This window comes from Orbilia oligospora (assembly GCF_000225545.1).
Source record: "Orbilia oligospora ATCC 24927 unplaced genomic scaffold scaffold00210, whole genome shotgun sequence".
Taxonomy (NCBI): Eukaryota; Fungi; Ascomycota; class Orbiliomycetes; order Orbiliales; family Orbiliaceae; genus Orbilia; species Orbilia oligospora.
The window spans coordinates 1340100-1362416 of record NW_011645767.1 but is presented as its reverse complement, the minus strand read 5'-3'; the positions used below and the strand labels follow the sequence as shown (position 1 = coordinate 1362416).

At 45.9% G+C, this 22317-nt stretch overlaps 6 protein-coding genes across 6 annotated transcripts; 2 read left to right on the top strand and 4 right to left on the bottom strand.

The window, feature by feature from the left end:
* Nucleotides 1–868: 868 nt before the first annotated feature.
* AOL_s00210g394 (uncharacterized protein) lies at nucleotides 869–2119 on the bottom strand (the record flags this gene model as incomplete). The annotated part of the gene is made up of 1 exon (XM_011129195.1): nucleotides 869–2119. The coding sequence occupies one exon, from the start codon at nucleotides 2117–2119 to the stop codon at nucleotides 869–871; it is 1251 nt and encodes a 416-aa protein (XP_011127497.1).
* Nucleotides 2120–2601: 482 nt separating this feature from the next.
* Nucleotides 2602–4217, bottom strand: AOL_s00210g393 (uncharacterized protein; the record flags this gene model as incomplete). Its single annotated transcript, XM_011129194.1, has 2 exons — nucleotides 2602–4057; nucleotides 4186–4217. 2 exons carry the CDS (start codon nucleotides 4215–4217, stop codon nucleotides 2602–2604), a joined length of 1488 nt encoding a protein of 495 aa, XP_011127496.1.
* A 901-nt stretch (nucleotides 4218–5118) lies between these two features.
* AOL_s00210g392 (uncharacterized protein) lies at nucleotides 5119–8112 on the top strand (the record flags this gene model as incomplete). The annotated part of the gene is made up of 3 exons (XM_011129193.1): nucleotides 5119–5160; nucleotides 5232–7875; nucleotides 7928–8112. 3 exons carry the CDS (start codon nucleotides 5119–5121, stop codon nucleotides 8110–8112), a joined length of 2871 nt encoding a protein of 956 aa, XP_011127495.1.
* A 1881-nt stretch (nucleotides 8113–9993) lies between these two features.
* Nucleotides 9994–11289, bottom strand: AOL_s00210g391 (uncharacterized protein; the record flags this gene model as incomplete). Its single annotated transcript, XM_011129192.1, has 1 exon — nucleotides 9994–11289. One exon carries the CDS (start codon nucleotides 11287–11289, stop codon nucleotides 9994–9996), a length of 1296 nt encoding a protein of 431 aa, XP_011127494.1.
* A 300-nt stretch (nucleotides 11290–11589) lies between these two features.
* AOL_s00210g390 (uncharacterized protein) lies at nucleotides 11590–13356 on the bottom strand (the record flags this gene model as incomplete). Its single annotated transcript, XM_011129191.1, has 1 exon — nucleotides 11590–13356. The coding sequence occupies one exon, from the start codon at nucleotides 13354–13356 to the stop codon at nucleotides 11590–11592; it is 1767 nt and encodes a 588-aa protein (XP_011127493.1).
* A 3985-nt stretch (nucleotides 13357–17341) lies between these two features.
* Nucleotides 17342–19817, top strand: AOL_s00210g389 (uncharacterized protein; the record flags this gene model as incomplete). Its single annotated transcript, XM_011129190.1, has 7 exons — nucleotides 17342–17546; nucleotides 17611–17897; nucleotides 17966–18089; nucleotides 18159–18617; nucleotides 18694–18786; nucleotides 18842–19512; nucleotides 19575–19817. 7 exons carry the CDS (start codon nucleotides 17342–17344, stop codon nucleotides 19815–19817), a joined length of 2082 nt encoding a protein of 693 aa, XP_011127492.1.
* Between the last annotated feature and the right edge of the window lie 2500 nt (nucleotides 19818–22317).

Sequence of the window (22317 nt, the reverse complement as noted above, 5' to 3'; positions counted from 1 at the left end):
ATACTACTTACCTACCTTTTTACATATCTACCTGCCTACCTACCTATTTATCTGCCTACCTACCTACTTAGCATGCTGCTTATAATACGCATTCTATAATTTCACTTCCTACCTACCTAGCATACTGCCTACTATAGATGTAGGCATTCTGTAAGTGTTATAATGCAAAACGGTGAAAAGCACTGTTACAGGTCAAAAACTCCGCATATAAATCCAATCTGCCGGATTCACACCGTTTGTACTAGATAAAGGGTAGATCTTTGAAGACTTCTAACAGTAAGTTTACTTCCTACTTACCCAGCATGCTGCTTACTATAGGCGTTCCATAAATCCTATTATAGACGTTCTGTAAATTCTTCTGAAAGCAAAGTTCAGCAGTAGCTACTTGGCTACTACTAGGCTGCCTTTTTTTGCGTTTGGTCAAAAATGCCTTTCTAGGAAGCCAGTGCCTTATTGCCTTCCTGCCGTCGGACGGCATAGAATCCACACTTTCTTTTTGCTGGTGTTAATATATGTTTTAAAACTCCTTAATAATATTATATAATAACAGTATAATAAAAATATAAATAAAATTTAATTACTCATTTTATTAACTTTAATCTGTCTTCGGTATAAAAATCTTACTATAATCTAGAATATATAATACAAAACTACAGAATCAGTGCTGGTTCCAGCCAACTCCGAGTCATATCTCGTAGGATGCTTGGAAACTCGCAAGTCCGGTTTGCTGAATAGAAAGCTCGAAAGAGCCGACTGAGTTCTAATATTTTAACTCCGCTTACATTAAATTTTGTAGACAATAAGAAAACAAAAACGCAAATGAATTCAACGTCACATTAATTTATTTAACTATACCTACTATTTGAATCTACTCCAATTTGACCCCTTCCAACTCCCAATTGACTCTCGTGACACCACCTACACCGACCATCCATAGCTGTTTCCTATCTTTACCCGCAAAGGCGAGGTTCTGCACTGGATAATCTGTTTGAATGCGCATCACCACTGTGCCTTCCTCTGGGTCGATAACGTCTACACCCAAACCAGCACCAGTGACCAAATAGCCGTTAGTGGCCACCTTTATACCATCTGGAATCCAGTCTTGTGCAACATAAATTGGTCGCTTGTTGGCAAGAAACTTTCCTTTGAGAATGTCATACGCGTATATCGTCCTCCCAACTGTGGTACCATTGAACGTTGTCCCACTCATTGCCTGTACCGAGTCTGACACATCGCCATTGACACTGCCACTGTCGGCAATGTACATGGTCTTTTCGTCTGCTGATATGGCTATTCCGTTTGGCTGGCGGCAGGTGTCATCAACGATGGACACGGCCCCTGTGGACGGTCTGAAGCGATATGTCGATGGCTGCAGCCTTGGTGGCGTGTCGCTGAGGTTACTGAACCACGCATACTGTGGGTCCGTGAACCAGATGTCGCCTTTGGAGTCCACAACCAAGTCGTTGATCTGGTTAAAATAATAACCATAAAAGTTGTTGAGGATCGTTTCAGACTTTCCCGTTTTTGGATCTGCGGCGACAATGCCTGGTCGAGCTTCAAGGTGACCACCTTCAAGGTTCTTGCTACCCCCACTTTGGGCCCAGTAGAGCTTTCCCTTACTGATTGTCGCCCCATTAGGCGCATAGATTGGCGGGTCAAAGGTATACGGCTTCAACGTCGGTGGCTCCTTGTTTAGGTCAATCACGAATTGGTGTAGCGGAGCTGGCGCTGCAGGCTCTCCAAAGAAAATCTTCCCCATACTGGGCACGTATACTGGAGCTTCGTGGCCTTTCTTTTCAATCTCAAACATTTTCTTCACAGATGGTTTATCACCGAGGATTTTGAAAGCGGCTTCATCGTAGACTATTATATCCGCATCGGCTACCTGTGCAAATGATGGGTCTGACACGTTGGTTGAAGCAAAGTTGCCACTACCAGGGTCTTTGCCATTTGAAGGTTCACGATAAAAGTGGTATGGCATGACGGACGCGTATTTGTGCATGCAGACGATCTTGGAGGAGGAAGGGCCGCATTTTTGCGCGAGAGGTGGAGCACCGTTGGAGTTCGGTAAGGAGTAGGCGGCAGCAGCGCCGGCGGTAAGGAGAAGAGCTTGAAGCATTGCGATGACATGGTATATGAAGGAAGCGAATATGTACATATAACGTGGACACGTCTGGATATTTAAACGAAGTAATCTCTTTTATGCCAATCCTTTTTTAAAAAGGAATTTATTGCACAGCATAGCGCATTAATTGCGGCAATTGCGAATGTGGCGGATTTCATTCCGGCCTACATGATTTACGTCTCAACCTGCCGATCATGGAATTTCTCAGTTGACTTGAATATGCGGCGGAAACAATACTGAAACCTGATGTTGGAATTTGAAACTTATAGGTTGTTCCGTTTTGGTAAGTTGTTCCGTTTTGAGCACATCTGGAAAACCCCGTTAAGACACACATAATTATCACCTTAAGGCAATAAAACAACTACCCCTTATTTGAGGATAAATATTGAACATTTAACATTAGTATTACATGATTTCATTACAACTAGAAGATTGAACAATCGTATGATGCATGTATGCCATCGAATAAAGCATATTTAAAAGGCGAGGAAGAAGGCGACAAGGCCGAAGAATGATGTGCCAAGCTGCAAAATTGAGGCACTAGAGCTATAGGTTGGCTGTGGGAGAGAGGTCGTAGGAGTTGTTTTATTACCACAAGGAGCACAAGCATCCCCACTGGTAGCGGAACAAAACTTTGGACCTCCATGAGCAGTAGAACAAATATACGCGCAACTAGCATCAGAGGTAATCGGGCAAGATTCATCTGGACAAGCTTCGCATTTCTGACTGTCAGGAACGGCAAGGCAAGTTTTAACACCGCTGGAATTGGGGCATAACCATGCACAGCCAGGAGCGTACTTGGTTGGGCAAACTGCGTCGACTGGAGCAGGCGGTGGGGTTGGGATGGGAGTATATGTAGTTGGTTCAGCTATTGGTGGAATGGTTGTATTGGTAACTGGGTAAACTGGTGGTGGGGCATATGTTGGGGTTGTTGGTTTCCCGGGACATTCTGAACAATTTTCTCCACCAGCATCGGAGCAATATTTAGGTCCTCCGTGCGGAGTAGAGCAGGTATACCCGCAGGAAGCATCATAGTATGCTGGGCAAGTCTCATCAGGGCACGCAGCACACTTTTCAGAGTCTGGTTCGGCGGCACAGACTTTGGCACCTGCAGTAGAAGGACACAGCCATGCACAACCTGGGGTGTACTTAGCAGGGCAGGTCGCGTCAACTGGAGGTGGGGATGGTGGTGCCGACGAAGATGTTGCCGGAACAGTATACATAGTCGTGGGTGGTGGCGGAGCGTAAGTCGTTGGGGGAGGTGGAACGGGGCATGCTGCACAGGTTTCCCCTCCAGTAGCAGAACAGAACTTGGGCCCGCCATGAGCGGTAGCACACAAGAACGCGCATTCCGCGTTATAGGCCTCAGCAGCAGGACAGGACTCATCAGGACATGCTTTGCACTTCCCATCGACTGGAGCCTTCGCACAAAGCGTACCTCCCTGCTCGCTACAAATCCAACCACAATCGGCATTATACTTGGGTGGGCAGCTATCAGCTGGTGGGGGAGTTGGAGGAGGCGGGCTAGGGCACGCTTCGCAATTCTCCCCGCCGGCAGCAGAGCAGAACTTAGGCCCGCCGTGTGCAGTAGCACATAGGAATGCACAATCTGCATTGTAAGCATCGGCGGCAGGACAGAACTCGCTTGGACAGGCTGTACATTTCCCGTCATCGCGGGGAGCCGTCGCGCAGACCTGACCGCCGCCCTCAGAACAGAGCCAGGCACAATCAACTTTATACTTAGGCGGGCAAACGGCGGCTGGCGGCGTGTAAACCGGCGTAGGTTCCGGTACTGTCGATGTGGTGCATGGTACAGTGACGGTAACGACCACGCCTTCTGTAACATAGGTGACGACTGTGGATGACGGGGCCGGAACAGGGTTATAGTCGTCATAGCCATTGGCCTGGGCGGCAGCGCTAAAAGCGGCCACGCTGTATCAATCGCAATAGAAACCAGGTTAGTGCTCCATTTCATCATATTAACAGATACCTAGATGCATCATGATATCATGCCATTGTTCGCATTTTGCGCATTCGTTAACTATCGGGTTAAATCTTACCCGAGAATAAGGGGGCTAGCAAATGACTTCATTTCGATGCCCTCAATAATAATCTACAATCAAGAATAAAGGGGAAATTATATGGAATGTTTCCCAATAAAGTAAGTATGTAACAAAAAGCCCAAGTCTGATCAACCCTCCTGCCTGTTTTTGCTAATTGAGGAGATCGAGGGAAAAGATACTTGAAAGGCGTGATTGCTCCCCAACCAACTTTATATATCTAGGAAATTCAACTTTTTGATCAATTGAGAAGGCTGGGCTTTGATGCCAACAAAGCTTTCATGTCTATACGCTCTTTGCCCTTTCAGTCATGGCGGCGCGACACATATTGATGGCTTGCATTATGCGCTGTGAAATTAATACCCGATGTTGACTGGAAGATGGCCATGCAAAAGTCGAGAGGCGAGCCCTCTGATCATTATGCTTAACCCCGGATCCCCCGACACAGTTAGCGCCTGGGCGGGGTGCACGACCCATTTTAGCTAGCGCATATTATCATCGGACACGAGCCGGGTTATCAATAGCCCTCTATCCGTGCGTTCGTGGAGCTCTTTCGGGTCCCTTCAGCGCAGTACTTCTTCTCAATCGGTCCAAACCAGCGCTCTAACGGCCCCAGGGACTCTTTACTCTTACGCGTATACGGAATACTAATACGTCTAAATAGCATCCCCGCCGGTAGCGTCATCATTCAGGGCAGTGATGCCTGTGAAAGCAACGAGAGTTGAAATTTGTGAACAATGTTTCTTCTCATTTTAAATCGAGAGAGTGTTTCTATTATATTTGGGAGGACTAGAAAGGGCCCAAAGATGTAAGGATGAATAGATATGGATAGGCCGGTTTCAATATAGGGGCTATCTATAAAGTACAGATCACATCAGTAAGAACCAAAATCCCTAAGCAGCTCTTATTCCCTCGACAAAATTAACAAATAAAATGGCTAGTGTTAGCTCCAACAAGGTGACCTTTTCCGCCGTTGTAAGTTTTTACCAGCCATTTAGAAGTTAACCTTTCACTCACCGAAGAAAATCCGTCCTTGTTGGTCATAGGCTACGGAAAAACGAGCCAACGACCTACTCGAACGATTCGGCCTTGCTGAATACACCTATGGAAAGACCAAAACGATTGTCTGCATGGCATGCCGTGTCATTTGCCTTCCAGACCATGTGCTCGGTCATTTGAAGAAGAACCATATGTTCGAACGTGCTAAGCTCAAGCGGGCTGGGCTCTTAATCCATGTCAAAAGTCGCGAGTGGGCCTCTGCTGAGCAAATACAAAGACTTATAACTTTTCTGATCCAAAACCAGCCGAGACCCCTCGAGCCTTTCCAAATTCTCCCAGGGTGGCAGTGCCCGGTCTGCTTTAAATGCTACAAATCAAAGGAGTCACTAAACACTCATCGACACACCTCTAAAAGTTGCTCGGAGCAATTGAACGAGGCCAAAACCCCCAATGTTCTACTTAAAACCCCAGTACAGTGCCAGAGAATTTTTGGCCATAAGCACGGGATGCTGATCAGAGTCTACCCACGTGTTGGTGAGCGTCCTGCTGTGGATGTTGGTTCGGAGGAATTGAATTTCCTTCGAGACCGGCGAGCCGCAACGGTGAATGCCAGCGCCATGAATTCCGACCCGTCAAACAAAAAAGATCCGTGGTTGGCAAGGACCGGGTGGTTAGCATTCTGTGGGGGGGATTCGTCCTTTGTGGCGAAAATACTTTGCCCTTTGACTGCAGCACGCGGTCGTTGCCCCAAGTTAGGACGCATCGGCGCTGCTACTAGATCTTTGCTCAAGAAATCCCTGCGATATATCGGCGAAACATCCGACTACTACCTACGGCAATTGGAAACGCCTGGCCCCCATAGATACGCAAAGGATTTATTCGGATGTCAGCAGGAGAAAACTCAGATATGGTATATTGATACCTTTGTGCGGATGGTGCTTTATATTTGTAGCCTCTCTCAACAAAAAAAATGCGTCATTCGGAAATCTGAGGCTACTTTGGAGGAATTTCATGATAGCATCTCGCTCGTTCTCTCGTATGCTGCAGATTGCAGTGTGAATCAGTCCGATGACGAAATGGAGAAGAGAATTCTCACTTTGGTTGTCCAATGCCTCACCACTAAAATACCCGCGAACAGCAACTCCAGATTTCAACATCCGGTCATCAACTTTTTAGCAGTCGAAGGATACGACGAGAGAAATGGAAAGTGGAGGGACGCACGGCATACAACGCAGTACCTTGCTGCCATGTCATTTTGCACAAAACTTTCCATTCTTGCATGGAGTTGGGAGAGCGCTAAGTCATCTGAAAAGCTAAATACAGAGGTGGGAAGGTTTATCAGCGAGAGCGGGGTTTGTGACTGGAATCAAAACGATAACGACGAAGAAGACGATGACCAAGAAGATGAACATGGCGACCCAAATAGAGCTAATACGCCCGAGAGAGAACAAGAAAGATGTGTTCAGAGAATGGTTGCACACCGGTTCCGCGAGGAATTCGGAGAAGTGATCGAAGCCACTAAGGATGGACTTGATTATCCTATGAGCGAGTGGATGTCTCAGCATGCTTATGGAAAGGCTATCTCCGACAACTCGTTGCTTAACGGCCATATTTATTGGAATACCGACGATACCATATTATCCTACAATGGAGAAGACTTTGACATATTGGAGTATCGCCAGTTTGCGGGCTCAATCACCGAAAAGATCAACGGACTGTTGCTCAAGATGTTTTTCGAAAAGACACCACCAACCATTCCTCTTCAGGAACTCTTTGACAACCCTGCCAACTACATCCCCGGCTACGGCCTTCGAACTGAACCTAGGAATTCCCAATGGTTGGATTTTTGTCTACTCTCACGTATAATACAAACGCCCGAGCTTCGAAATCTATATTACCCCAATGGCTCCAATACTCTCTGCCGAATTGCAATTTCCGGCTACCTACAACTCGATCTTGAGATACAACTCTGGTTTGCGATCGCGATTCTGCTGACATCAGGCGCTCCACCTCGTGGTACGGAGGTTCTAGCACTCTTGAAATATAACACGGCTACTCGCCGGCGCAACATCTTTGTTGTCGACGGGGAAGTCATGATTTTAAGCTCCTACAACAAAATTCAGGGCCTTACAGGACACGCAAGTCCAATCTACCGATTTCTACCAAAAAATATCGGTGAACAACTCATCCTTTACTTGTTCTACGTGGAGCCATTGGCCGACCTTTTCCAGCACCGATTAACGAAATATAATTCGGGCTCGAAAGGCGAGGACGGCCCATCACCATTACTCTTCACACCCTTTGAGAAAGACTCTCGCTCATGGAAAACATCCATGATGTCAATTTTTTTGAAGCGGGAGACCGAACTCGCTATAAACTTCCCCCTTCAACTGAGTAACTACCGGCAGATCATTGCAGCGGTTGTTCGAACACATATCCAAGAGATGGCGGACATTATTGACGGACACTTAGAGCAAACGAAAAGTAAATTGATTGAGCAGTTTGGTCACTGCTACCAAACTAATGTTGGCCATTATGGAGTCACGAATTCTAGAATTCCCGAAACTGAAGAGATCTCCATGAAGAAGTTTCGTAGAGCCACTATGCACTTCCAATTCTTCCTAGGGGTGATCCCAGCTCTTCCCAACTGGATGTTTCAACCATCTGTGCGATTATATCCTCCCACCAATGGTAAGTGTATACATGTACCATCCTTAGAAAGCTAAGAAACACCAACGGCTAGAGTCTGCCTCAAGAGCGTCTGGGTTCGAGGCTAACCAGCGGCTGGCCTTTTACAGGACCAACAATACTACATCCAACGTTTCGGCATCTTGCCTTCCCCCGGGATTTCCTAGTATTGGAGACTGGGACGGATCAATCCTCGGTCACGACAAAAGGCCCATTACTGAAGTCAAGGGAAAAGGATAGTAACGCTAATCAGGGGACCAGCAAACCTTGTCCGTTTGCTGTGATTATCTAAAAGCTCGCAAACAATAATATAATGTTTAACCTCCACGCTCTTGTAATATATCACCTATACACTGGAGTAGCATAGCAGGGCTTTCTCAAGGGAAATGCTAGTGATAGCGCTATGGTAATTTTCAATGTTTCCTGCTCTGAGCATCACTTATGACGTCGAGCAGCTTAAGAGAATTAAATGCCGGTGTTGCATTTATCAAGGCAGCTAATGAGGCTGGCCATGGGTGCTTCCCAAAAGAGATTATCCTCTCTTGTACTAATTGGCCAAGATCTTAAGAACGAGAACCTCTCAATCGAAATTTAAAGCGTCGGAGTTCCAGCTTGCAATGGAACAGTGTTAGAGGGGCTCCTGAAGCTCTTATTATATATGTCTTCCCTATTAATATGGGCCTTCTCCAATTCATACTAAAGGAGTACATAATCTATACCATCCCCCCCCAAAGTAGTGTATGGGTAGATATACCTGTCTAGTAGGTACGAACTTAGCCGTCAATACAACATGGCACAACCGGAATTATTGAACTATAGCATCGAGCTGGGTCAAAATCGTTGTCTCGATATTCTCCTCAAGGAATCCTTTCGCCGTCTAGATCCAGATAGCCATCATCATATAGTACGTAACAGCTTGGACTGTTGGTTTCCACGCGGGAGTCTCAATACGGACGGTTATCGACAGGTATATTCTAAGAAATTCTCTCGCTTAATTCAATGAAGACCCGCTTAAATATCATCTTATCAGGTCTGGCGTCAAAGAAATAGAGTCATCGCTCGAAAAGAGACCGGCCGTAAGTCCCAAACCGGCTTCCTCCTGCATATTATATCATATGTCGCGATTATAGGTCCGGATGTCCCCGCAGCGCCTCATATATCGCATCTTTGTAACGGCTAGGAAAGTGGTAATACTAACTATCGTGATTGTAGGTCCTCATTGCCCGCCACTTCACATATCACATCTTTGCAACAATCCTCCATGTTTTAATCCTAAACACCTGACGTCCGAAAGCCGCGAAGAAAACATTTCTCGACAACCTTGCCATAGGATGGAATCTTCAACTATTTGCACTCACAAACCCCCTTGTCTCCGCGCTGAACTTGCTGAAGAGAGCCGACCCGAACGTTCTGCCGACCCCGAACCCCCCGAAACATACAAGAGTGTCATTGACCTTTTAGATGCAGAGTTTTCTCATGGAAGTTTTCTTTAGTACTATAGTCTGTCGATACCAGGAACACTAGCTCATACCCTTCAGGCTGACCGTTAAAGCCATGTAAAGTAATAAAGTGCGTAAGCTTAGTTAAGGTTGGAATCTTACAGAAATTACTGAATATTAAGCTTCAGATCGGTCTTTTTGACTAGTCTATGGTCACGGTCGCCGGAATTTAGTCCCTTGTGTTTTGCGATAGCTATCCAGTTTAAAATTATATGTCTAGGCAAAGTCACCACAAATTTTCCTCCTCTTGTTCCATCTCGGCACCTATTTCCTGTGGATGTATCGTACCCGCTTCTGTATGTAGTCGCTTCATCACTACATCGCCTAGCGGCGCTGGCTTCCGTGGCTCGGCTTGGAGATCATCTACATTGTGGTTGTAATCGACATCGCGCAATAATTCCAAAACACTCGGGTCGTATGATCATATGATCCTAAAGAATCAGCTACCGAGACTCCGAAACCCTCGATTTTCAAAGTACCATCTAAGAGGATATCATCCAACCTCATAGTTTGACTACACGGCAGTTGTGGACTAGTCTTAACACCCGAATCTCTGCTGTTTCGAGAGTTGTTGTCAAGATTCCCATTGGTGTCGTATATTTTCGTCGCCGCCTGAATAATTTTATTCATTTAGTAACAATCCCAGCCAACCACTTTCCTTTATCAAATGATGTATCGTAGGTCGGTAAAAGTCGCCGAAGAAGTGGACCTCGAGAGTTGTCTCAGCTTCATCAAGTGCAAACCTAGAACAAAATCCGTTTTCAAATGCCTCTAGGATAATATCATTTTCAGAGGCTGGGGCGTTCGGTAGATTTTGTTCATATAATGCTTCTTGTAAAATCGTATCAGAGAAATCGAGAAGAGAGTCAGCCTCCCCGCTAGCACTCATTACTCTAGCTCTCGATGGATCCAGAGCCTGGTTATTAATACGAAACAGGTCTGATACTAGAGGACTGCCAAAATTCAAATCGAAGAGTTTGGCGTCTTGTTCCAATTCATCCGGCAAAAGCATGGTCTCAGGGACCCTCCACACATCCGGAGGTGTATTCTCTACGGCAATAATTTCAGGCTGGTGACTAGGGCTTGTAACTTGGGAAGGTCTGGTACCCAAATCCAAATCCCCGATCAGTCTTTCTGATACCAGAGGCTGGTTTGTTGCCACTATCCCGAGATCTAGATCTCCCCGATATCCAAGATAAGGACCTAGCTCAAGCAATTGGAATTCGTGTATTTTTGCCAGGATAAGATCATCAGCTGGTCCTCCTAAAAGGGTCTTTTCAGTCTCCAATTTCATGTAGGCGTAAATGGCAGTGTCGCCACCAAGTTGTTCCCATCGGCCAAGTTGCACGTGCTGGATCGTGTACGCGGTAGAAGTTTCATAAGACTGCAATGTTTTGTTCCAAACAAAGATTGATCCTATTAGTTCTTTGCCGGCAAACTCTTGTAGAATACCTTTCGGGGATATCGCAGTCTCGATATCAAATGCCTGGAAGGCAACCGGATTAATGAAGATTCCGACTTGGCTTAAGGCTGCAATGTGAAGGCCACCCAATTGATTTGGATCCAAAACGATAATCAGGAGAGGAAGCGGATCAACACCAGCCCGTACTTTTGCGTCGAGTGAACGGCGGTTACAGTCGATATGAGCATAAAATGCGACTGCTCTGGTTTGAACATTCTGATACTGTCGGTTCCAAATCGTAACCGCATCTAGCTGCGCCTTCGCTTTATTTCTCGCGACCATACGACATTCTTCGGTTGATGTCATCGGCGGTGACGGTTTTCCAAATTGTCGAAGCGAGAGAGGTTTCTGCCAGTATTCTTGGCGATCTCTAAAGACGTTTAATTGATACCAGGCTGAAACATCTTCAGATAGCCCTAGAAGTGAAATTAGGATTTTGAGACTCACAAAGTGCATTCTTTCTTCCTTTCATTCAGGGCCTCTTTCTCGGTTGGTAGCGCATTGCATTCATTTTCGCAGCCGGGTCCCGCCCCGGCGATGTCATTTTACCTGTTTCTGGGAAGACGAAACTTGCTCACAATATAGCTCAATACCTACTAATGGTGGGAGTAGAAGCGACATAAATCCGAGCTTTATACTCCAGATGTGCTATTAAAATTCGTTACTCATATCGAATATATATATATATATATGTACATTGTAGAAAAAATTATGCCGGCCTGCCCTGAACTTGCGCGTATATTTTGATCTATTATACTATTGTTGGTATATATTATGCTGTGGGTGATACCCTGGAGGTTGCGGTGGATACTGGTATTGCCGCTGCACTGCAGCTTGCTGCTCCAAATATTGGCCTTGCTGACTTAGAATTTGAGGACCTGGAATCGGTACTTCTTGATATTGAGAGAAAGCTTGTTTTTCCGGCAGATACTGCCTCGGGACCATGGGGTTCATGTATTCAGAGTAAGGAGTAGGGACGGGTGTTGGATACCCTGTTGGGTAGGCAGTAGGCGGTGCATGTTGAGCCGGTATATACTGCGGGTATGAAGCTCCTGGAGTCTGGGCAGGCGTCAAAGGGTAGTTGGAAGGTGGGGGCGGCGGAGGGAAGGAACTAGGGGGAAAAGTGGGATGTTGTGAGTGTGTTCCATTAGGCTGGTAAGCTTGTAGTGGAGGCGGGGCATATGATTGATATGGGTAAGTGGGTGGGTGTGTCGGGCTAGAGTATGATCTTTGGTGTTGCAATGGTGGTCTTTGGAAATTGTTCTCCTGCGATCCTGGTTGATTTGGGCTCTGATGAGCGTATGAAGGGTTGGAGATGGTTTGCGGCGGGGCTGTGGTAAGATTTCGATATATAGGGAGTGACGATGAATCTCGATGCAGATGACCCGCGATCTGTTGCGCTGGGCCCCCATTGGAGGGCTGCGGGAGGGCCTGGTTGCTATTTGATGCCATCGGTCTAGAGTTCTCACGGCTAAACGGGCCTGGTTGTTCATAATTCATCATTGTTCCAGGATACGAAGGGTAGCTCGATACATTCGAGGATTGAACTAGCCGCGGTGGGTAATGCTGCTGAGGGTATGATTGTGGGGCCGAATAAACCTGTGGTTCGCCCATCTTTTCCATGACCGGGATAGCTCCAGCGGGCGGAGGAGCATACAATGGAGGTGCTGGCGCTTGCGTATCATGTTGCTCCACAACGACGAGTTTATATTTCGAGTCTGACCCGGAGGTTGATGTTGATAGCGGCCCTGAAATAATGTCCTTCTTTTCTACTACAAGGGGTTGATATGATGATCCTTCCAGAGGTGAGCCTGGATACTGGGGAGGGGGAGGGGGTATTTCTTGTGAAACTATAGGGCCTGGGTAGGAGTAGCTAGAACCGCTGGGAGCCGCGACCAATTCACTGGATTGAACATTCGAATGCCCTTGAGGAATGGGAACCACCGGGTAAAACCCATCCGGGGGAACTTCCTGGCCAAAACTAACTTGCGGGCCGAGGATTGGAGCCACCAAACCCTGTTGCTCCGCCTTCTGGGCTTCTTTCTTCCTCTTGTGTTCGGTATGCGCATGTTCTCCAGCCATGGCAGCGGCGTCAAAGGCAACATGAGTTCCCACTTTGATGGCCAATTCATTTTCCACAACCTGCTGGATTCCGTAATTGGCGGCGTGGCTTGTGACGGCATCTGCTGCAAGAGTGCTGGCACCCATCGTGACGACACCGACCGTACCGCTAATGGCTACAGATGTCAGGACATCCCGTTTCCTCGTGACATGGGAAGTTCCATGGCCATTCAGATGTTTTTCGATAATCTCCCGCTTTTTGCGAGCATTATGAATAGCTGGAGCAGCCAGGGCGACCCCAACGACGGAGACGCCCATCGTGAGAGGCAAAGCGACACCAGAAACAGCTGTGGATGTCGCCGCGCCCGAGATCAGGCGGGTGTAATGTTCCCATTGGAGTTGGAGCTCCGCAGGAGTCATCGCAGCACATTTTGCATCGTACTTTTGGAAGTCGAACGGCATCACGACCACTTTAGCTTGGCCGGAAGGGAAGTATAAATTCTGCGTTGCACTTAGAGCTTTTGGTTAAATTTGATGCCTGAGATCTGGAGATTTGTATGTAGATATCGATGGATATGGATCTAGATGTTAGATACTCGGAGGAAGTACTCGCTCTACTTATAGGGTGTCCGGGGGCAGGATCAGTATTAAACATACCTGTTTCATTTAAGTAACTAATCTTCCATTTCAGCCTCACTCATGGTGCCGTCCCACCCCATGAGTCAAGACACAGCCCTCCCCTCCCGCTGTTCTGGTAAAAGTCAAAGTTCTGAGGTGGCTCTTCATGGGTAAAGGCAGAATTAACTTTCCCGTTCAGGTAACAAAATCCTGCGAAACGGAGCCCTCTGCGGCCAAGGAAAGCTTGATTTCTTACCCAGCGCACCTTTCAGTTAGCGGCACTAAGCTTCCCACCACTTTGTCAGCCAGCGCCAACATTATATTATCCTAGCACGACATGCGACGCTTTGCTTTTCCACCGTCCCCCGAGAGATATCTGTACAGGATTAGTATTAGCACTAGTATAATATAATATAATATCATCAGCCCCGGGCGTTGTTTTTGAAGATCTCCGTTTGCGGCTAGATCATGGCATGGTCGGTCGGACTAGGGCCCGCGGCCGCGCTGTCTTTCTAACTTTAAAAATTGCAACACACACACTGGGAAAACTGTGCGTTGTGTTTGGATAGAATCGGATTTATGGGCGAGGCAGCAGTGCCTCTGTCGATGAATGCCAACCCTACAAACTAGCTGATTCCGATCCAGCAGCCCTGGTTCGTTGAAATCATCTAAATCTTCAGTTTTTTTGAAGTCAAGCCTTAATGGGAAAATCTTAATGCAAAATCAAATAATTCTTTTTGTTCGAACGTTCGTTAAAGATAAATATAAGTACTACTTATATACATCATTTGATCAATACTACCGGTATACCTAATACTAGTTGGGATTCATAGCCACCCGAGGCACCCTCTGGCTCTCAGTTCAAGCACTGCGAATAATACGGGTTCAACACTTTGCCTAAACGTTAAACGCGGTGATCGCATCATGGTTAGAGTCATTTAATATAATTCATCGTCGCGGTTTACGCAAAATACCGCATTATAATATTAGATTCAAGAGTATGAGACTCACATGTCCCCGCCGAGCAACAAGTCGCACCGGTCCACCCAGTACCGCCACACTGGGTGTACAAACCGCCGCAGTTTCCAGGTGGAGGAGTCGTGGTCGGTCTTGTAGTTATTGCTGGCGTCGTTGTTGTAGTTGGTCTCGTGGTCACCGGTCCTGTCGTACTAGTTCGAGCTGTCGTAGCCCCTGTTGTGGTTGCCGTAAGAGTTGGTATATTTGTACCCCGAGTGCAGGTCGTTGGTCGAGGTCGCGCTTGTTCCTCATAGCAGTACGGTAGACCTTGTAGGTTTCTCGTCAAAATCTAGTATAGGTAGATATATATATATATAGCAGAAGGTCTTCACTAGCTCGAACACTTACCGGTTTGCGCGAACGGAATTCCAGAATAATTACAGCCCGTCACTCTCGCGCCACCAGGGAGGAAATATTTGTTGTAGAGTTGGAACCATACACTAAGAATTGTTTACATTTAGTAATCGTGCGTGCAGAATCCAGAGGTGTGCCGGTGCTCACTTCGTATTGGAACTGCAGTCAGACCGACAGGCAGCTTGTATCATAGCCCCAACGGAGTATACACCCACGATCGAGCAGTCAGGGTACTCGCATGATCTGTATTCCAGAGGCTGCCCGACAACAGTACAGTTCAAGGATGCTTGTACTCCCGGAAGAAGCGACGAAGCAAGTGCGAGGACAACGGAAGAGAGAAATTTCATGATGACGAATGTTTGCAAAAAGATTTCAGATATTAAAGGTCGACTCCGAGATACAAGATGTTATTGTATATCAAGACGATGTTGCCTGATCCTGATTTTAGACCGTGGAATTGAGATATACGTCGAGGCCAGTGGTTTCGAGTCACTGTATTTATAGTAGTCCTTGTTGCAATTTTTGGTGAATCCAGCTCCTGTTCTCTGCCCTTTCTCTTGTTCGAATGAGAATTACATCGTCCTCCTATACTACAACCCGATATTACCTACGACTACGTCGAGGCACCTCCACAAGACAGAGTTCCGGCTTCTTTGGCTCCTACAGTCCGAGATCATCGGCTCGAAGCTGAAGATTTACCATATCTTCCAGATACATATATGAATTAGACTTCACGTGTCATCGCTTGTCTCGCTAGATTTCTCGCTTGAAACGTCGGCGAAACTATCTCCGTGTAGCTTTAGCCGGGAGCATCTTAATTTATTCCCGAATCCTAGCCTCCATGCGATATGATCCAGGAGCACATTTTTGGTGCACAAGGCGGGAAACCAGGGCCGGTTACTCGAGATTTTAAAAGAATGAACATCTGTAGGGGTTAATCGAGATAATTCGAGAATCTCATGCTCGCTTACCTCACAAAACCGGACCATGGTCTGGGCCTGGAATCCGGAACATACAAGCGGTTATCCCAACTTTTGTCCATCATTGCACCTAAATTTAACGGGATCGATATCGATATATCCCATGGCCCAGAGAATAAATTTGGGGGGCATGCATATTGCCACACCCTCGTCGCATCTTCAAATTAAAGCTCGGGCAGTATTTAGTAAGTACCTCGTAGGTCTAATTTCCTATAAGCCGAATACTTAAGCTTATAAGGACTTAAGGAAAAAGGATTTAATTGGCTTCTGTAGATTATCACCAGATATATCGATGCTTTCGAGAATTCTAGAACCGCGTCCCCTTCGACTCGGTCTCGACATCTCATCTGAATTGAAGGGTCGAACCCCCACAACACATATTTGCGAAGCAGCCCTGGTTAGCGTTCTCGGTGCTAACTTACAACTAATAATTAATAACGGAGCCATGATATCGCTATTTTGACGCAATGCGTATGACCGCCAGCTGTTGCATCGTAAATTTAGGCACTATAAACCCTTATAAAAACTGTTTAACCTGCGGCGGCTATCACTATTGCCTCGAACCCAAGACTACTCGAGGAAACTTTGGAAACCTCAGCTTGAAATATAGGAAACCCACATACCATCCGAGCCTCTTTGCCGTACGTATATGCTCTCTATATAATGACGGACAAATTTTACAAACGAAATCATCGGGGAGGACGGGAAAAGTTGTGTAATGACACAACTGACCTATAACACAGATATATCTGATATATCAGCTTGAATCATACAGAGCTCATGCCAAGATCTTGGCCCGATAGTCGACATCGTCGTATGAAGCTGACGATACAGATTGGGAAACATTCGAAACATGGAGTCGATCGGGATTCTACAACAAAATCAACACAACCCCATATCGGACAATTAATTTCGTCAGGCAGTTTAGCCGTTTTGCCTGAATATTCACGCGATGCCCTGCGCGAGTTTAAGTTAGTCCGGGTTAATTTATCCTGATTATTATCGCCTGTTTCTCGACAAGAATGTACCCTGTTTCCCCGGATACTAACGACCGTTTTCCACGATAGTGGCAGGGTCATTATAGGCGAAGGTTCCGCTCGCTCTCCCCGGCAAAAAGGGGAATTGAACTCACTCGGTCAAGTCCTTCGATGGAACTTCAGCGACTCCATCATGGATACCTTTTATCAGATAACAACTAGCTAGCTATAGTAATCAGTAAAAGATCCGTTTAATGGAGGTCGGCCGTAGCGTGGGAGGTTATCGAAAGGCGTGACGATAATAATCCATAATATGATGTTTGCCACGGGAAAAAATGGTTTTAGGCTGCGAACTCCACATAACTTTTACCGTAAGATCCGAACATAAGTTTTATATAAATATCGTACTTGGAGACTCAAAGCATTTTATATCTTAGAATGCAGTTCGGCGCAGGTGCAACGAATATTGGACAATCAAATCAATTCTACCCGCTCCGCAGAATGCCTCTCCTTTCGCGTTTAGGCGCAGTTGCACTGCAAATTTTGATTATCAGCAATGTCTGCTTAGCTTATCCAGAACTGGTTGACAAAATCAGAGCCCGTCAGATAAATATAGGATCACTGAGGTCGTCATACGACTACATTATTGTCGGTGGAGGGCAAAGTGGGTTGGTTATCGCTAACAGATTAAGTGAAGATTCAACAAGTAAATCAACCTCCAATACGTTTTAATTGCTTAGGATGCGCTCTAACTTACATTGCTCCGATAGAAAATGTCCTCGTAGTTGAATACGGATACGTCGATAACAATCCCAGCCAACTGGAGCCTAGTTCAGCTACAAGTTACCCGTCCAGGGACCTTTTCAACGTCACGACAGTCCCTCAAACAGGGATCGGTGGCAAGCGTGTCTCGATTTACGCTGCTTCCGTCGTCGGCGGTGGATCTACAGTGAACGGTATGCTCTTCGACCGCGGCGCTGCTGAAGATTACGACAACTGGGCGGCCCTCGGAAATCCTGGCTGGGATTTTGCTGGGCTTCTACCATACTTCAAGAAGGTAAGTGGACTCGTGTTTATTCTTTGCCGTGGTGCAACCAGTTGGCTGAAATCAGTCAATCTATATAGTCAACTACATTTGGTACTCCAGATCCTGCCATCGTTCAAGAATACGGGATTACCTGGGAGCCTTCTGCCTACGGAAACGGTCCCATTCAAGTCACATTCCCATCTTGGCAATGGCCAACCATCAGTAAGTTTCTAGTTAAAATTTGGCTATACAATCATCGTCTGCAGTGTATGGCACTAACTCTTTACATAGAGGTTCAGTGGAAGGCATGGAACGAAGTCGGTGTCCCTACAATGCGTGATGGTGAGAATGGCAATGCCTATAACGCATACTGGGTACCAAACAATGTTGATGCACAATCTCGTCGTTCATATGCCAAGAATCGATATTTTGACACAGTATCATCTCGTTCAAACCTTCATCTTTTGACAGGGTACAGAGTCAACGATATTCAATTCTCATCCGCCAAGAAAGCAGAGAGCGTTCGTATTCAGCAGCGAGGAACTCCAAATGGAGGCTCAACCACTACTATTAGGGCCAATCAGGAGATTGTCCTCTGCGCCGGCTGGCTTAACACTCCTGCAGTTCTTCAAAGAAGTGGTATCGGTCCACAAGACCTTCTAAGTCGCGCTAACATTCCAGTTGTGGTTGACCTTCCTGGTGTGGGGTCTAATCTCCAAGACCACCCTGCAACTCAAATTAACTTCCAATGTGAGCCATCAACATCTTTAATTACAATATCAATGATACTAGAGAGTTTCTGACCACTGTCATAAAACCCAAAAAGATACTCGAGACCTTCAACCCAACCAGGCATCACTTTATACCAACCAAACGTTCCAAGCATGGGCTCAACAGCAATGGCAACAATTCCGCAAGGGTATGTGCCAGCACCACCTTATCACAGGGAAATTATAGGTTAACTCGAAAGATAGGCCCTATGTCGATGCTAGTGGGCAATGCCCTCGCGACCCTTCCACTTCCCACCATGCTCTCCACGTACCAGTCCCTGATTAGCCGTGTGAATAGCCAAAATGCTGCCCAGTATCTCCCTAGCACATACAGCGCAGCTAGTATCCGTGGTTATGAGGCTCAGAGGAGAGTTCTAATGGCATCATACGCCTCACTTAAGAACGGTATTGTCGAGATTCCATTCTCCGGCGGTGGAGGCACCTCTCTTGTCCACGAAAAACCATTGAGTCGAGGAACCGTTCTCATTAATCCCTCCGACAAATGGGCTGACCCCATTGTCGACTATAACACCTCTATTAACCCCATCGATAATGAGATCTTTGTCGCTATGATCAAATTCTACAGGCGGTGGATGCAAGCTCCCTCTATGCAACAACTGGGACCACAGGAACAATCCCCTGGCGCTAGTTTAACGACTGACCAACAATTGATCAACTATGCCACCCAAGGAATGATTTCCAGCACCGCCCACTCTTGCGGCACCTCGGCCATGATGCCTCAAGATCAAGGAGGCGTTGTGTCGTCCCAGCTCCTAGTATACGGTGTTACTGGTCTGAGCGTTGGTGACATCTCCATTATCCCACTGATCCCAGCTACCCATACCTGTGCCACTGTCTATGCAATTGCTGAGAAGGTATGATTATCTTCAGCCCAAATAAAGTTACCTTCATAGTATTTCTAACAAAAAAGTCTTAGGCCGCCGATCTCATCAAAGCTAGAGCTGGAAATAATCCAACAACTTCCTCGACCACTTCAGTTCGAACAACAACTTCTACCACGAGGACAACAACTCCAGTAACGACCCCAACAACGACGGGATCTGGGGGCACCCAAAGCAAATGGGGTCAATGTGGTGGAATTGGGTGGACGGGCCCGACAGCCTGTGTATCAGGCTCCACATGCCAATCTCTCAATCCCTACTACTCACAATGCTTGTAGTAACGTGACATATAGTCTGTCAAAGTTGTAATGATTCCGGAACAGCTAAGGGCAACGCGCGCACACCTGGGATGAGCTATTTTAATTCGAAAGTGTTCCCGCCAAAGCCTCTTTTCGGAACTCCCAAGATCGATAGATCTCCCTCCAATTCTGCATATAATTTTATTGTTCTTGATCCTTGTCCATAACAAAATGTAAATATTATACACTATACTGAATCGTGTATATAACCACACTTTCCTTTAATTTAGCCCCAGATTTAGTCATATAAGCATATGAGGATTCCACAGCTTCGTATCCAAACTGTGAGGATCTTAATCTCCAGTCAAAACAACACCCAAAATGCAACAATGCCTTGCCAACCGCGACCGCGACGATTTCGATTTTTGCATGTACATGTGGGCTGCAACATAAGCGATATATACGCAGCTCATACACCTAGGCTTGTTCGCAGCACTTTTTCTCAACGAAGAGGAATGTCGTCTAACCATTTAATTAATTGCACCTCGTCCCTTGATCGAAGAGCGAAGCCAAACCATTGTTAGCCATCCACGAAACAACTTTGGGCAGGCCAGCGTTCAATAACAACTAGCTCGCTTAATGCAACGGAAGGTAACTGCCTCTTTGGCCGAGCCTGACCCACAGCGGCACCATAAAGCCTCACATTTGTCGAGATGGATTTAAAATAAACCTGCTGCAATGCCCGCTATAGCCGGATTTTTTTTAAAAAACCAAAAATAAATAAATGAAAAGTAAGTGAAAAATAAAAATTCCTGAGGAAATGGACGATCAAAATATCCTAGCGTATTATTCTCCGAAATATGCCCAAATTCGATTTGGCGTGGTGCGAGTAACCTGACCACCCAACTTCTAGAAACAAGAATTCTGAATTCTCAATAACATGGTAGACGCAAACCCGAAACCTGTTTGGGTCAATGTAACTTGCGACCTATGAGGATGCTGCACATCAAACCTTGATATTGACCACGCCCATTGCAATATCCTTTCTGGACTTCTTCCATACTGGGTCTACGACTTGTTTCATTAGGCTATTGCGTATTATCCACTGCAGATTATACTCGGGAAATACAATTGCTTTGGATTCGAACTATAATGGGTATATTGGAGAACGCATGGTTACAATTGGATCTGGCCAAACTACGAATGCAGTATTGAGCTTTCGGGGAAAAAGAAAGAGGAAAAATGATCCAGAAATATAGCTTCCATTGCTATTTTACAAAGCCTTTTACTTCTAAAAGTTGTGAATAAAGTTAAACTTACTTGAATCGGTTGTATCTTCCATAAATCATCATTTTTAGCTATAGTTCATGGTTTTTGGTGGGAAAGCACCTAACCAATATTGCAATGCAATAAAACTAGTTAATGGGAATCAAGCCCCCACTAGCGAATACCATATCATTTATCCCTTGGTCACGAGTAGATTACCTGAGTCTAACGTTTTTAAAAGGCCCGGACACTGGAGCGGCAGGGTTGCGCTCATAAAACAACTCAAAATCAAGTTGCTTGCTTACCAACGAGCTACCATCTTGGTACGGACTTTCAGGAACCAAAATTGGCCTAAATTCACCGTCATCGACGGCTAGCTTGTTTCAACAATCGTCCAAACAAGTAAAACCACGGCTCGAGAGCGGGTGCTAAACTAGTATTCAAAATAACGTCGGTTTTTCATCCCGCAGTTGTTATCCGTCTGATTATGTCAATAGAGAGTGGGCAGCGTGCATCATCCGAGCTTCCAGAATCAGTCGATTTCATATCTACACAAAACAGTAGATATTTGCCCAAATCTTGTAATGTATCAGTAATAACTACCTCAAGTCGGGGCTATTTAAAGTTTACCACTTCTGAGACCTTTGTTCTCGATTCCGCTGTATTACCCAAATATAAAAGGGTGTGCATTAGTTCAGACTTCAAAATTAATCCTAAGTGCTAATGCTAGCTCGGATTCTACGACTAGAAAGCTCCTAGACCCCTAGACTTGAATTATAGACTGAATTGTGACCGTGTTTAATCATTCTTAGTAGCACCACTAAATATACCAGTAGCCCCACCATAGTAGTACAAGATTTCTAATAAAGAGGCGAAGGCAACATGATTCTAGCTCGAATACAGTACGCGATTAGAATACTGAAACATGCGAAAACGCGCATGCATGTTAGATTGACGACCCTCTAATCACTAGGGTTCTATCCGTAGCTTTGTTTTTATAGCACTCTCGGCAATGTATACCCGCTTTATCGGCCTGCATACGCGAACTGTTACAGGTCACAGGCTACGATAAAATACGCCACGAACCAAGAGGTGTCAGGTGTTTATGTATACACTTTATGGTCGTCTTCGATAGGCTTCTACCATGTATAATTCGGTCAAATAAGCCAAGAATCAGGCGGCTGGGCCTGATAATTATACATGCCAAACTATTAGGCGAGTGGACATCAAACACCCCCAGCCATGTTAGTCAGCTTGCGTGAGAAAATTGCTC